This window comes from Leptodactylus fuscus, chromosome 9 (genome assembly GCF_031893055.1).
Source record: "Leptodactylus fuscus isolate aLepFus1 chromosome 9, aLepFus1.hap2, whole genome shotgun sequence".
NCBI classification, from domain to species: domain Eukaryota; kingdom Metazoa; phylum Chordata; class Amphibia; order Anura; family Leptodactylidae; genus Leptodactylus; species Leptodactylus fuscus.
This window is the reverse complement of record NC_134273.1, coordinates 61,571,156-61,587,405: the sequence shown is the minus strand read 5'-3', so window position 1 is coordinate 61,587,405 and position 16,250 is coordinate 61,571,156. Positions and strand designations below refer to the sequence as shown.

General features: G+C 40.6%; 1 protein-coding gene across 3 annotated transcripts in view; it reads left to right on the top strand.

The window, feature by feature from the left end:
• DENND1B (DENN domain containing 1B) overlaps positions 1 to 16,250 on the top strand; it is a 153,973-nt gene that overhangs the window by 120,033 nt on the left and 17,690 nt on the right. For 2 of the 3 annotated variants that reach the window (XM_075287411.1, XM_075287409.1), the window contains exons 13-18: positions 9,080 to 9,205; positions 9,662 to 9,763; positions 12,948 to 13,038; positions 13,124 to 13,164; positions 13,470 to 13,538; positions 14,167 to 14,211. In XM_075287411.1, coding sequence (XP_075143512.1) covers positions 9,080 to 9,205; positions 9,662 to 9,763; positions 12,948 to 13,038; positions 13,124 to 13,164; positions 13,470 to 13,538; positions 14,167 to 14,211 — 474 coding nt within the window. The remainder of the gene's footprint in view (positions 1 to 9,079; positions 9,206 to 9,661; positions 9,764 to 12,947; positions 13,039 to 13,123; positions 13,165 to 13,469; positions 13,539 to 14,166; positions 14,212 to 16,250) is intronic. The other variant, XM_075287410.1, reaches the window with a different exon arrangement.

The following is a 16,250-nucleotide window of genomic DNA, read 5'->3' as shown; positions in this document are numbered from 1 at the left end:
TGGCACTATGGGCAGTGAGTTGGCCACCATAACGTTACCCACATTGTGGATGAGCTTGCGCCTCCCATGTGGCCCCAGCCTTACGAGGACTGTAGCTAGAGAAAGGGAATATGGATATGTGCACCCAGATTTAGCTATTCAACCCTATTAATGTTTTTGCTGAACAGTCATTACAATATTGCGGTATACATATAGCGCACACTTAAAGGGGAATTCCAGATTTCAGCAAATAAAGATTATTCCTTGTATGAGGGAAAAGTTATGCAATTCTATAATATATTTTCGATGTCTGTTCCTCACGGTTTTCAAGATCCCCACTTGTAGTCATTAGACGGGAACCTTCATTGTCAGTCCACATGCTGTAATGATCACACATTTGCGCGGTTCATTACAAGTCAGAGCTTATAGTGTGTGCTGTGTGATATATTTTTATATTTTGGTCTTTATCTTCTCTTAGGTCTCTTTTATAATTTTTTCTTCACCTAGCCAGCTTCACATAAATTAGTGGAGGCAGATAGTTTTGAAATACAGTATATTCGCTTTTTCTTTTCAATTTTTCCCTGTTGCCCTCTATTCTACAAATGCATACGATCATCTGACAGATCACGTGATCACCAAGATTCAGCCACGAGGGTCTAACTAGATATCTCAGTACAGGCAGGTTTGTGCTGGGGCTGATGTCTTGGGTTCAGCGACAGTGAAAAAAGTCATGTACAAAAAATATTGCAATTAAAAAAAAATTATATTCTTTCTAAATGGCAACAAAATGACACCGTGTTTCAGTGCTTTCTGATACATTGTGGCAAAAAATTAGACAATAATGTTTTAATAAACATCGCTCCAGGGCAAACTGATTTCAAGGCTGAGTTTTTGAAAAACATAAAGTTTTGTTTATATGGGTTCTGTACACAGAAGACAAGGCGTACTTTTTTCGATGTTTAAGCTTGAAAAAATGTTTTAATTTATTTTTTTTACTTTCTCAAAATAATAGCAGTTTAACAATTAGCGAAAATGCCAAAAAAAAAAAAAAAATGTACATCCAAATAAAATATGTGACAGTTAAACCATTTTACGCGAATAATTGCTATTGTTGCTGCTATTGTTGTTGTTATTGTTTCGTACTGTCAAGTCAATTTAGATCTCTATTGACTATATTTCCCATAGGTGTAGGTTTTTTTTTTTGTTTTGTTTTTGTTTTTTGTTTTTTTTGGGGGGGGGGGTTGCCAGAATGCCTTTTCATGCTGTTTCTGTCTTCCTAGTTAGGTTTTTTTTTTTTTTTTTTCTAAATTTAGATTGTGAGCCCCTTATAGGGATCACAATGTACTTTTTTCCCCCTATTAGTATGTCTTTGTAGAATGGGAGGAAATCCATGCAAACACGGGGAGAACATACAAACTTCTTACAGATGTTGTTCCTAGCGGGTCTCGAATCCAGGACTCCAGCGCTGCAAGGCTGCAGTGCTAGCCACTGAGTCACCGCGTTGCCCCTTCCCAGTTGTATATTGTGGAAGTCTGAACATGCGCCCCAATGGCTGATTCTGATGTACAGTCCTATGAAAAAGTTTGGGCACCCCTATTAATCTTAATCATTTTTAGTTCTAAATATTTTGGTATTTGCAACAGCTATTTCAGTTTGATATATCTAATAACTGATGGACACAGTAATATTTCAGGATTGAAATGAGGTTTATTGTACTAACAGAAAATGCGCAATATGCATTAAACCAAAATTTGACCGGTGCAAAAATATGGGCACCTCAACAGAAAAGTGACATTAATATTTAGTACATCCTCCTTTTGCAAAGATAACAGCCTCTAGTCGCTTCCTGTAGCTTTTAATCAGTTCCTGGATCCTGGATAAAGGTATTTTGGACAAACAATTCAAGTTCAGTTAAGTTAGATGGTCGCCGAGCATGGACAGCCCGCTTCAAATCATCCCACAGATGTTCAATGATATTTAGGTCTGGGGACTGGGATGGCCATTCCAGAACATTGTAATTGTTCCTCTGCATGAATGCCTGAGGATTTGGAGCGGTGTTTTGGATCATTGTCTTGCTGAAATATCCATCCCCGGCATAACTTCAACTTCGTCACTGATTCTTGAACATTATTCTCAAGAATCTGCTGATACTGAGTGGAATCCATGCGACCCTCAACTTTAACAAGATTCCCGATGCCGGCATTGGCCACACAGCCCCAAAGCATGATGGAACCTCCACCAAATTTTACAGTGGGTAGCATGTGTTTTTCTTGGAATGCTGTTTCTTTTTGGACGCCATGCATAACGCCTTTTTTTATAACGAAACAACTCAATTTTTGTTTCCAAAATGAAGCTGCCTTGTCCAAATGTGCTTTTTCATACCTCAGGCAACTCTATTTGTGGCGTACGTGCAGAAACGGCTTCTTTCTCATCACTCTCCCATACAGCTTCTATTTGTGCAAAGTGCGCTGTATAGTTGACCGATGCACAGTGACACCATCTGCAGCAAGATGATGCTGCAGCTCTTTGAAGGTGGTCTGTGGATTGTCCTTGACTGTTCTCACCATTCTTCTTCTCTGCCTTTCTGATATTTTTCTTGGCCTGCCACTTCTGGGCTTAACAAGAACTGTCCCTGTGGTCTTCCATTTCATTACTATGTTCCTCACAGTGGAAACTGACAGGTTAAATCTCTGAGACAACTTTTTGTATCCTTCCCCTGAACAACTATGTTGAACAATCTTTGTTTTCAGATCATTTGAGAGTTGTTTTGAGTAGCCCATGATGCCACTCTTCAGAGGAGATTCAAATAGGAGATCAACTTGCAATTGGCCACCTTAAATACCTTTTCTTATGATTGGATACATCTGGCTATGAAGTTCAAAGCTCACTGAGGTTACAAAACCAATTTTGTGCTTCAGTAAGTCAGTAAAAAGTAGTTAGGGGAATTCAAATCAATAAAATGATAAGGGTGCCCATACTTTTGCACCGGTCAAATTTTGGTTTAATGCATATTGCACATTTTCTGTTAGTACAATAAACCTCATTTCAATCCTGAAATATTACTGTGTCCATCAGTTATTAGATATATCAAACTGAAATGGCTGTTGCAAACACCAAAATATTTAGAACAAAAAATGATTAAGATTAATAGGGGTGCCCAAACTTTTTCATAGGACTGTATTGTTAGATTATCTAGTCTACATTTATACCACTTTTTAGTTGGTTCATTGTCAGCTAGAATTTTTTAAAAACTGTTTTGGCCCATTGTAGCACCTTTCAGCCAGTTCCCCTTTTTCTGAGAATCCACAGCAACATATCAAAAAATTTTAAGCCCAAACTAAATGTGCCATATTGCACCAATAATTTGCCATAGATGTGCCATATTAATGCCAGTGTCTAGCTGTAACCACAGAAGTACATCTCGGCCTCTATGTTTATCATTTTTGTAATTGTACCCCTTCCACTTTTCTGATCAATTTTCTATTTTTCTGTAAGTAAAGCCGTAAAATAAGAAGTAAAATCATATTATTGTAGTCTTCTGCCAGTATGGAACGGACCTGTTTTTTGTTCCATCTTCTGTTATGATGGTATCTTGTTGACCAGTGTAGAGGCTCCACTGCGCTGCTGCTTAAGATGTTCTTCTATTTTTCTTTCCATAATTCTACACGGTTGGCGGAGCTGGAGGTTTTTCTGTCGCCAGTGACTCACAAGTTGGCTTCCTTCTTGTATCCCTTCGCTTTTTCAGTCATTGGCATTAATATTGCTTGCTCCTTTGCCGCTGAATTGAGCTTGTAAAGCTACAATTTTCTGTCGATTTCGAGCTGGAGCTAACAGCTGCCTAAATTTGCACTCAAATAGCGCTAAAGTTACGTTGTTCTGCAACTTTGAAAATTCCTTATGTGAACTACTGAAAATTTCTCCAGCAGTTTTTGTTCTATATTTCTTGTAGCCTAGGTTAAGTCTCCCGACTGAATCATGTCAAGACCACTTATCTGCTATTGAAGGCATTATCTGAAGACAGGTTCAAAAAGATCCAAGATCTACATTAGTCTACATCTTATTACTAGTTGAATGGATTGCCCAAGAGGGAAAGATGTGACAAAGAGTAATTTTAATAAGCATTACCAGTTCATTCTAGTTGTGCTGCTCTTGTCCTCTTGTATTTGGCAGTGGCAGTGACATAGCCACATCACCTCTATAGACTATGACCGGCCTCAGCAGTATTGGCTGCACCAGTCACCTGGCTCTATGGCCATCACTGCTGCGGCAACAGTGACCATTGTAGAAGGACAAAGTGCCGAGGGAATAAACATGAAAGTAATGCTTATATCATTTTATCACATCCCCATTTTTTCCATTTGGCCAATATTTTTCCCAGATCTGAAGACCCCCTCAATGTCACCAGTGTTAAAATAACATGGTAATAGGGCAACAAGCCCAAATACAGATTCAGGGTGCAGACACACAATACGACGTGCAGGACAGGGCAGGTAGCTGATGTTTGCACTGACATGTATTGATGTTAATTATAGCTAGTTCTACTTTTATTAATTGCACAGTTTTGCCCATTTATCTGCAAAAATGTATGAGTTATACAAGTTAACAAGCTATAGTGAATAAATATCATTGCAAGCACAGGTGACTTAGTCTGGCCACTGCATCACATGACTGTACCATTACCTGTCTGCAGGGTGCAGTGTGTAATAACTTATTAACTTATCATTTACAGAGTGCACAGCTTAGAGCAGTGATGGTGAACCTTTTAGAGACCGAGTGCCCAAACTGCAACCCAAAACCCACTAATTTATCTCAAAGGGCCAAAACCTTAATTTAACCTTAATAATGTGTGGATCCATAACTGCACACAATTGCAGACCTGCAAAATATGGTCATGTGAATGGGGCTTTATAGAGGTTTCAGCTCCACTGTGACCCCACACACAGTCCAATCTGCTGCACAGTGGTCCCCACACAGTATAATCTGCTGCACAGTAGTCCCCACACAGTATAATCTGCTGCACAGTGGTCCCCACAAAGTATAATCTGCTGCACAGTGGTCCCCACAAAGTATAATCTGCTGCACAGTGGTCCCCACAAAGTATAATCTGCTGCACAGTGGTCCTCACACAGTTAAATTTGCTCCACGTTGGCCGCCACACAGTACAATTTGCTCCACGGTGGCCTTCACACAGTATAATCTGTTCCACGGGTCGGTGCCCAAAGAGAGGGCTCTGAGTGCCACCTCTGGCACCTGTGCCATAGGTTCGCCATCACAGGCTTAGAGAGTCTATATGCTGGATAAGCTGTCTAACATGCCCTGTATCCCAAAAAAATATCCCTCACACTACTAAACAATGGCAGGTTTTACCTAGCACTCTTTACTGCTGTATTGCCTTTAAATAGTTTCTTTAAGGAAATGTGATGGGGGTTTCTAAATATAGTAATCTAGGCAAACCGCAAATTTTTCACTGCAGATATGTCAGCATTATGGAATAAACACTGGTTCCAGTAGTAGCCTTAGGATGGGCTTTCTTTCTCCATAACATAGAGCCTGTTGCAGAAAAGCACATCCAACCAAAGATATATATATATATATTCTGCAAAAACCATAAAAATTCTAAAAATCCGTGCCACAATTCAGTCCTTATTTTCTCATACGCAGAAGACATTATGTCCAGATTTTTGTTTATTTCAGATGTTTTGTGATTCCGAAGGGTTAACTAAGGCATGAAGATATCCGTCCTGGCATTCTGACAATAATATGCGGTCAGTTGTACATCAGGGAAGTTTGTACCAGTGGCTGGTGCTACTGGATCTCTAGAGGAACAGAGCTGTCACTCACTAGTCCATTTCATGAAGTCATGCCCCATTATACAAGTATATGTTTCTTGACAGTTCTGCATTCATAGATGTTTTACAACAGCTGAGTCTGGACAGTTGCTTTCTGCAGGAGCCTTGTCTTCAGCAATGTAGGTGTGAGCGCTTGAAATACTGAACTGCAGGCAAAAATAAAAAAAATAAATAAAAATCCCCACAGCTCCTAGCTGTTCATTTGAGCACATTTGTATCTACAGTGTGTGTGTGTGTGTATATATATATATATATATATATATATATATATATATATATATATATACCAGGTTCATATATGTGTATAATCTCTTCAATCTATATATACAAGGTAATAATGGAATTCATCGTGAATCTATGATTTACTCAGTACATTCTGCATATCCAAAATACCCCCTTTCAAGCTATATGATAATTGCACCCAGTGGGGCATCAGCTCTGCTTTGATGTGCTCATATGGGAGGACTGAATGCAGAATGTCACCCGTGCCGGTGCCCTCATTACCCACAGCGATGTCCTTTTCTTTAATTTCGCTCTCTCTGCCCTTGTTAGCAGCCTACCAGGATTACACACTAATTAATTTGACTCTTCCATTATGGTGGTTAGGGGAGGCCTACTCGCCCCCGTACTCATTGCCAAGACCATATTAACTCCTTTTTTAAATGAAGGCGTTGTATGTTTTTACAGTATTGCTTGTTTAGCTTGTGTTCTACATAAAGGAAAGCTAATCCTAACCTGACAGTTCACTCTATTATACTAAGGCTACGTTCGTACGTTACAGATATGCCAGTATGACAGTGTACACTACAATGCAAGTGAATCACGTTTTCCAAACACCATCTATATCATGCGTGTGTTTTTCATGCGGATTTCATCATGTGAATCTTAGTATCAAATCCGCAGCATCATACTTCGTATATTGCAGAGTGTTAGTATATAATTTGGAGATTTTTTTGTATCTTGAGTGTTAGTGTGTCACATTGAAAGTAATAGGGAAAAAAGCAGCCCATTCATTTCTATGGGGAGCGCACGTATGCCGGCTCCCATAGAAAGCAATGGGATCTGTTTTAACGCCGCTGATTCAAAGCGTGTTACACGTTCAGAATCAGCGAGCGTATACTCCGTGTGAAGCGTCCCTTAGTGATAGGATATGGGATAACTTCATTAATGGTGGAGGTCCAAAAACTAGGACACCCAGCAATCCGAGGAACATAGGTGCTGATTTCTCCTCCTGATGGAGCGGCAGGCCAAGCATGTCTCCTTCTGCTCCACTCTCTCTATGGGAGCCATCGGAGATAGCAGAATACAGTGCTCAGTAATTTCTAGCTCTCTCTTAGTAAGCATGCTTGGTCTGCCACTCCATCAGGAGGGGAGAATGGGACCCCTGCCCTCGGGATTGGTTGGGCCCCCGCCAGTCAGGAAGTTATTCTCTATCCTATCAATAAAGAATAGCGATAAATCTTGACAACCACCTTAAGGGTAAGGACACACATTTAGGTTTTCTCATATAATTGTTGAAGCCATTACGAGTAGAGATGAGCGAGTACTGTTCGGATAAGCCGATCCGAACAGCACGCTCGCATAGAAATGAATGGACGTAGCCGTCACGCGGGGGGGTTAAGCGGCCGGCTGCCGTCAAAGCGGAAGTACCAGGTGCGCCATTCATTTCTATGGAGCGTGGTGTTCGGATCGGCTGATCCGAACAATACTCGCTCATCTCTAATTACGAGCTTAATATCATTAAGAGTGAGAACCTATAAGGCTAAGTTCACACATGAATTACATGTGGCGTCATTTGGTCTGGAAAAAAAACACTTCCTAATTAGGAAGCGTTTTTTGGAGCGGTTTTTGCTAAAAACCGCTTCAGAAAACGCCAGGTGGCTTTCCCCTCCCGGTCAGTGAATGGGCCATAAAAAAACTCGTCGTGGTTTTTGGTCACGGTTTTTTTCAAAAAAAAAAAAACCTCCACACGGTTTTCTCCTCCCATTCACTTCTATTGACCTGAGGCGGAATTAGCCTGAAGAAAGGTCAAGACGATTCTTTAAACAGGTGTCCCTCGGAGACAAGATGGCTGTGGAAATTGACTTTTTCATGGCTGCCCTGACCTCACTTATCTGCATCTAAGCCTTCGTCATGGCGTCAGCAGCATCAGTAACCTAAATGTGGCTTTATTTTCTGTGTTGTGGATTTTCCACTTTAGGTTTGAATCTGCTGCACAATTCACATATGTTCTTGCAGATTTTTGAAGGATTTTGCTGTAGATTTGCAGTGTAATCTCTGCATTGCAAAGGATGCAATCTATCCACAGCGACAATTTACATGCTGCCGGTCTTAATTCTGCGACTTAACACAATATTTGCTGCAGGTTTTCTAAGAGTTGCTGCTGGTGCTGTAATATGTTGTCTATTTTCACCTGCAAATTTAAAAGGAGAATCCACAGCATAGCAACATAGCTAGGGTTTGTTTCTACAGGATCGCCACTCAATACCATGTACAATGACTATGCTTCCTTTTACAAGTGTCACTCGTCTATATGGTTTTATATCATCCATCACTTCAAAACTAATATCACTGCAATATAAGACAAGGCGCAAGAGGAAAGCATATACTTTATGGTTGCAGGATTTTAAGCAACCAAAATTTCGGGGGTAGGCAATCTCCCACATAGGGCCATAAAGGTCATGCTCTGTATATTTTCAGTGGTCTGAAGGACGTAGAGAAAGGTCAAAGAGTAACCCCAGCTAAGGTTACATGATAGGTGCACAGATAATAAAAGATGTTTATGTGGTAGGCTCAGGGAGAGGAAAGTGAGAGAGATTGCTTTCTCACATTGGGGTGCCCCCACCTTCATTTCCATTAACAGTTCAGCAGGTGTAATATACATTTTTTTGCAAAGGGCTTAGAGATTTGGGCTGAGTCAGTGGGGATGAGACCCACACCACTGGATGTTGTCACCCCTCACCGGGTCAATTTCACAGGTGCTAATTCATTTTGTCTCCTCTTCCCTCCTTATGACATTTCATTTTTTTTCCTCTGGTCCCTCATGCCACTTTCCTCTCCTCCGATGTGACTGTTCAGATACTCTGCATTTCATGTATTTCCTTACCTGGCTTTATGTCATTGATATTGTAGCCGTTTTGTTCTTGTCATTTATCTCATTGTCGCCATGTGATGCACTGTATGTATCGTCCTTCATGCTACAATATGATTCCTTTTCCTCTAATCTGCTACGTGTGCTGCTTTCATTGCAGGTCTCAACCCTGAAAAGCAAGCTGAAGAAGCAGTCGACATCCACAGGGGATGGAGTGTCACGTGCCTTCCTCAGAGCTCAGGCTGCACTGTTTGGTTCATACAGGGACGCTCTACGATATAAACCTGTGAGTGATCTCCCAGTTTGTCTATTATAGTCACTTCATAATACCAGATCTTGTCAAGGGCTTAAAGGGGTTGTTCAGCTGCAGTAAATATTATTGTTTGAACTATGAATCGTTGTATAATACTTTCTGCATCAATTCCTCACGGTGTTCTAGATCTCTGTTTGCTGTCATTCATTCTTTGCTTACTTCTAGTGAATATAAATCAGTCCATAGTCATGTGATGAACACACAGGTGCACAGGCCAGTTGTATGTTCATGTCTATGTGCTGTGACTGTGCTATCTGTACAGTATCCTTGCTAAAGCATCACTCCTTTTACATGTGTTCTCTATATTAAAGCGGTAATTATTCACATTGTGCTCTTCTATTCTGTTGATAGGTAATAACAGAAGTCCATATATATATTGATTTGTTGATATTTTGCCTGTGGTTCATTTCTCTCCTCTGATTTCTATAGGGGGAATCGGTCACTTTTTCAGAAGAAAGCTTTGTAGCCCATCGTTCCAGCACCATGAAGCAGTTTTTAGAGAAGGCTGTTAACCTGCAGCTCTTTAAGCAGGTATAAAATCGGTCATCTAATACATACAGTATATATGTGTGTGTGTGTGTATATATATATATATATATATATATATATATATATATATATATATATTGATATATCTAATAACTGATGGACACAGTAATATTTCAGGATTGAAATGAGGTTTATTGTACTAACAGAAAATGTGCAATATGCATTAAACCAAAATTTGACCGGTGCAAAAATATGGGCACCTCAACAGAAAAGTGACATTAATATTTAGTACATCCTCCTTTTGCAAAGATAACAGCCTCTAGTCGCTTCCTGTAGCTTTTAATCAGTTCCTGGATCCTGGATGAAGGTATTTTGGACCATTTCTTTCTACAAAACAATTCAAGTTCAGTTAAGTTAGATGGTCGCCGAACATGGACAGCCCGCTCTCAAATGATCTGAAAACAAAGATTGTTCAACATAGTTGTTCAGGGGAAGGATACAAAACGTTGTCTCAGAGATTTAACCTGTCAGTTTCCACTGTGAGGAACATAGTAAGGAAATGGAAGACCACAGGGACAGTTCTTGTTAAGCCTAGAAGTGGCAGGCCAAGAAAAATATCAGAAAGGCAGAGAAGAAGAATGGTGAGAACAGTCAAGGACAATCCACAGACCACCTCCAAAGAGCTGCAGCATCATCTTGCTGCAGATGGTGTCACTGTGCATCGGTAACAATACAGCGCACTTTGCACAAGGAGAAGCTGTATGGGAGAGTGATGAGAAAGAAGCCGTTTCTGCAAGCACGCCACAAACAGAGTCACCCGAGGTATGCAAAAGCACATTTGGAGAAGCCAACTTCATTTTGGAAACAAAGATTGAGTTGTTTGGTTATAAAAAAAAAAAGGCGTTATGCATGGCGTCCAAAAAGAAACAGCATTCCAAGAAAAACACTTGCTACCCACTGTAAAATTTGGTGGAGGTTCCATCATGCTTTGGGGCTGTGTGGCCAATGCCGGCATCGGGAATCTTGTTAAAGTTGAGGGTCGCATGGATTCCACTCAGTATCAGCAGATTCTTGAGAATAATGTTCAAGAATCAGTGACGAAGTTGAAGTTACGCCGGGGATGGATATTTCAGCAAGACAATGATCCAATACACTGCTCCAAATCAACTCAGGCATTCATGCAGAGGAACAATTACAATGTTCTGGAATGGCCATCCCAGTCCCCAGACCTGAATATCATTGAACATCTGTGGGATGATTTGAAGCGGGCTGTCCATGCTCGGCGACCATCTAACTTAACTGAACTTGAATTGTTTGTCCAAAATACCTTTATCCAGGATCCAGGAACTGATTAAAAGCTACAGGAAGCGACTAGAGGCTGTTATCTTTGCAAAAGGAGGATCTACTAAATATTAATGTCACTTTTCTGTTGAGGTGCCCATATTTTTGCACCGGTCAAATTTTGGTTTAATGCATATTGCACATTTTCTGTTAGTACAATAAACCTCATTTCAATCCTGAAATATTACTGTGTCCATCAGTTATTAGATATATCAAACTGAAATGGCTGTTGCAAATACCAAAATATTTAGAACTAAAAATGATTAAGATTAATAGGGGTGCCCAAACTTTTTCATAGGACTGTATATATATATATATACATACACACACACACACACACACACACACACACACACACTCTCTCTCTGTGTCACTCATATACAAAAGCGCTATAACACATAGCTTACACTAGTCTGTACTATATAATGCAGCCTGTTTTGTCTGCAACATTAAAGAGGTATTCTGGTAATTTCAATTTATCCTCTATCCACAGTGGCCTGACCCCCACCAATCATGAGCATAGGGGTCTCTTCGCCCTTTATAAATGGAGTCACACTCCATTCATTTCTATGGGAGTTGCAAGAGAACCTCAAGGTACAGGACCAATGTGGTGGGAAGGAGTTCGGGCGAAGTGCGCACAAATACAGGCTGGAGTCGTATAGATGACTTCTTCAAAACCTTGTGTAGTGGCACTACGCATTTCGGGCTGAGCCCTTTATCATGTGCAAATAATCACTGGCTTGTAGCTCAAAGAACGAGTTGCTAACCATTGGTATAGCACTCGCAATGTTGTTATACCACTGGTTAGCTACTCGTTCTTTGAGCTACAAGCCACTGATATTTGCACTTGATAAAGGGCTCAGCCCGAAATGCGTAGTGCCATTACGCAATAACGTTTTGAAGAAGTCACCTACACGACTCCAGCCCATATTTGTGTGCACTTCGCCCGAACTCCTCCCCACCACATTGGTTCTGTACCTTGAGGTTCTCTTGCATCTGTCGAATACACAACTGTGGAAGTTAGCGTAAGGGGGAAGTTGCTGCCACCTAATTTTGGGATTAATTGTATGCTGTTTGGGTGTTGTGATGATTCACAACATCTAGAGGTAAGAGGCCATTTTGTGGCAATCTTGCTTCACCCAATTGTTCAAATTACTACACAATATTACCGCTCGGTGTCTCCCCCTATTTGTCTATGTCTTCATTTCTATGGGAGTGTCAGAGATGGTGTGTAACTTGTCTACAGTATTCCCTTAGGAGCCAGCATGCCCAGGACAGAGACCCCCCACACAAAGGGGTGTAGCTAAATGTGGATTAAGTGTGAACAAATGTAAAGTTCTAATATTTGTACAGATGTGCTCTAAATATTCAGAATAGAGTAAGGTCTTGAAAGAAAACCTCAGTTCCCACAAACCTGTTTCTGTGTTATGAATAATGGGAGTTGACGGCATAAAACTATAAAGCTGTAGAACAACGTTGTACGTTATACAACTGGCATTTTGGTACATGACACTCTGTAAATGATGACGACAGTGAATAATAATTGTTTTTATTATTATATGAAAGATCCTCCTTATTGTTAATCCCTCTGAACAAGCCAGCACATAAATTTCTCCAGATAGTGCTCATTCCTCTTTGATTTATGGGACAATGGGATTCACCCAGCACGATATCAGGATTTTACCACGCTGTACAAAGAGAATGCTTCTATCTCTGTGTGCTCTGTCCATGAACTGTAACATATGCGGTGTGTATATCACCAGTGATGCTAGCCGTGCGAATAAAGTGAGCGCTGTGCCGAGAAGAACTCCACAATGGTAGTCTCAGCTATTGCCGTGGTATATATGAAATCTCAGATCTGTAATTGGCTTGTCTTTCCAATCAGTTTATTGACGGTCGACTAGAGAAGCTGAACTCAGGACGTGGATTCTCCGACATGTTTGAAGAGGAGATAACATCAGGTGGATTCTGTGGCGGTATTACATTTTCACCCATAGTGACTTGTACTGTGCTTGTAAGAAATAAGTATTAGGATCTGTAACTCCCCTTTCTGTGTTTCAGGAAATGCGCGGTCATACCAGCAGTGGATGCACACAATGAAGGTAAAGCAAATTTTGCTGTTTATATCGTCATGCAATCAGTAAGCTCTTCAGCTCCCTCTAGTGGTGGCTACAGGCACCCATGATTTCATCTGCATCAGCATTATGCCTATTTGCTGTATCAAAAAAACTAAGTTCCAGCTGCTAGAAAGATATATAGAGACTTTGTAAACCTACTTAGATCAAATAAATAAGGTAGAGCTTCACACCTTACAGTTTAACTTCCTATACCACCATTTTCTAAAACATCTCCAAAACCAGGGGTAAATGATGTAACTTGTGTTTGCTAACATTTCTCTTACTTACAGAAAGGTGGCGCTCTAATTAACACTGCAGTGGTGAAAGCTAGCCCGGCTGTAAAGAATGCCTATATGTATGTAAGTATGCCAAAGAAAGAAAAAAATAGGCTTTCTGCCTTATGATTTTTAGGTATAGTCTCCTACCAAATGTAGGAGTAGGCAACTTAATTACAGACGTGTCCTTCCTTACCCTTCATAGGATAGATTATTAATAAGAGATCAGCGGGGGTCTCACACCTGGGACTCCACTGATCAGCGGTCATGTGAGAGCCATGATCTTTTCACTATTTCCATAACATGCCGTCTGTTTTATAGCGGCTGTGTGATGTAACTACACTCTTTTCCCATAGAAATGAATGTGGCAAGATTGTAATGACATCACACTGGCTCTAAGAAGCAGATGGCATATGATGAATGGCCCCGTCAAACAGCTGATCATTGGGGGCCCTGTATGTCAGACCCCTTACTGATCTAAGAGGATAAGACATCATTAAAAAATAAAATGGACAATCCCTATAACACACCATCCTATGTGTGACATACGATGACCATCTTTTCAAGACAACATGATTTACAAGTATTCTAATCCCAAAATGTCAGTCCTTAACCTAGATCAAGCTTACGGTAAGGTTGGACATATCTGTATATTTACCAATAGGAGTCCTGAAATAAATAGCTTTATTAATGAATATATATTACACTGCAGGCCAAACAAGGCATCAAGGAAGTAAAGAGCAAGCTGAAGAATAAGGTAATAATCTCTACCAATCCAAATGTATTTTCCATTTGATAACCTGATAGTAGAATATTCTCCAGGAGCAGCATATATTCTTCTCAGTTTAGGTCCCTGATTTATTATGTTTTGTGGATTTTATAATTCTTATGTGAAATATTAACCTTTCACATTCACCATTTTAACCTCCTCCATTATTGGAACATTTTTATACAACAGATTCAGTAATGGGATTAAGTTTGGAGGTCATGGAGCTAGACACATTCATAGCTCACTCCAATAATGAACTCGTAATGAAACTCTTCCCAAAGTGTAGCCAACCTATTGTAAAGAATGGTCTTCCTATCTCATATTAGTAATTCCATCCGTCTTAGCCCAAACAGGAGGTCCTTGGGGTTGTGGGAGGTCACAGATTACGTCACTTTTCAACAACGTGTCCTAATGTCTCGTTTTTGTTAGTTGTGTTCATCTCAGCACACGTTTAAAGGGGATGGCCAGGAATTGTCTTTACGGCCGATCCTTATCCATAAATATGTGATCAGTGGACGGTCAGCAGCTGCCCCCTGCATGGATCTGTTATTCGGGGCCACCACTCCCACCTATACTATACACTGCACAGAGATGGAAGCTGTTGGCTCTGTGCCCTGTATATCATTGCATGTGGATGCATGAGCGATTAGACTTACTGGGATTTCAGCCCCGAGTACCCCATTGTCTTGTATGCTCATCTCAATGTGCATGTTATAGCAATACTTTCAATAATGTAAGAGCAACCTGCCTGATACCTGTTACTGCCACTTATTTCCAAGGGAAACAAAATATCAAGCAATATACCTTGACTGTATATATAGTTACCTCTCCACACAAGCCCATCTCTAAGGTACAGAGGGGCCTTGGATATAATATCTAATTGGTGTAGTTACTGTCCTTAATTGGTATAGTATCCCTAATTAGCTGTGATATTCTATCTAACTGGTATAGGTAGAGTACCTAATTAGTGAGGATTATCCATGCTTAATAGGGACACTATTATCAGGGACTTTGTTTACGCTCAGTAGGGACACTATCCACACTGAATAGGCACACTATCTACGCTAACTAGGAACAGTACCCACTATAGCTAGGATACTATATATTCTAATTAGGGCCACTATCTAGGGGCTTAAATAGGGGTGTTGTCCATGCTAGCCAGTGACTCTATCCTCACTAATTAGAGACACACTCCTCATTAATTAGAGACACACTAACTCAATAGGGACCCTGTACATGCTCAATTGGAATACTGTTCACACTACATAGAGCACTATCCACACTAATTAGGGACACTACCCACACTACATAGGAACACTGTCCACTCTAATTAGGGACACTATCCACGCTAATTAGGGACACTACCCACACTATATAGGAGCACTGTCCACACTAATTAGGGACACTGTCCACACTAACTAGGGACACTACCCACACTATATAGGAGCACTATCCACACTAATTAGGGACACTATCCACGCTAACTAGGGACACTACCCACACTATATAGGAGCACTATCCACACTAATTAGGGACACTATCCACGCTAACTAGGGACATTACCCACACTATATAGGAGCACTATCCACGCTAATTAGGGACACTACCCACACTATATAGGAGCACTATCCACGCTAACTAGGGACATTACCCACACTATATAGGAGCACTATCCACGCTAATTAGGGACACTACCCACACTATATAGGAGCACTATCCACGCTAACTAGGGACATTACCCACACTATATAGGAGCACTATCCACACTAATTAGGGACACTACCCACACTATATAGGAGCACTATCCACGCTAATTAGGGACACTACCCACACTATATAGGAGCACTATCCACGCTAATTAGGGACACTACCCACACTATATAGGAGCACTATCCACACTAATTAGAGACACACTCTGTATTAATTAGGGACACACTAACTCAATAGGGACCCTGCACATGCTCAATTGGAATACTGTTCACACTACATAGAGCACTATCCACACTAATTAGGGACACTACCCACAC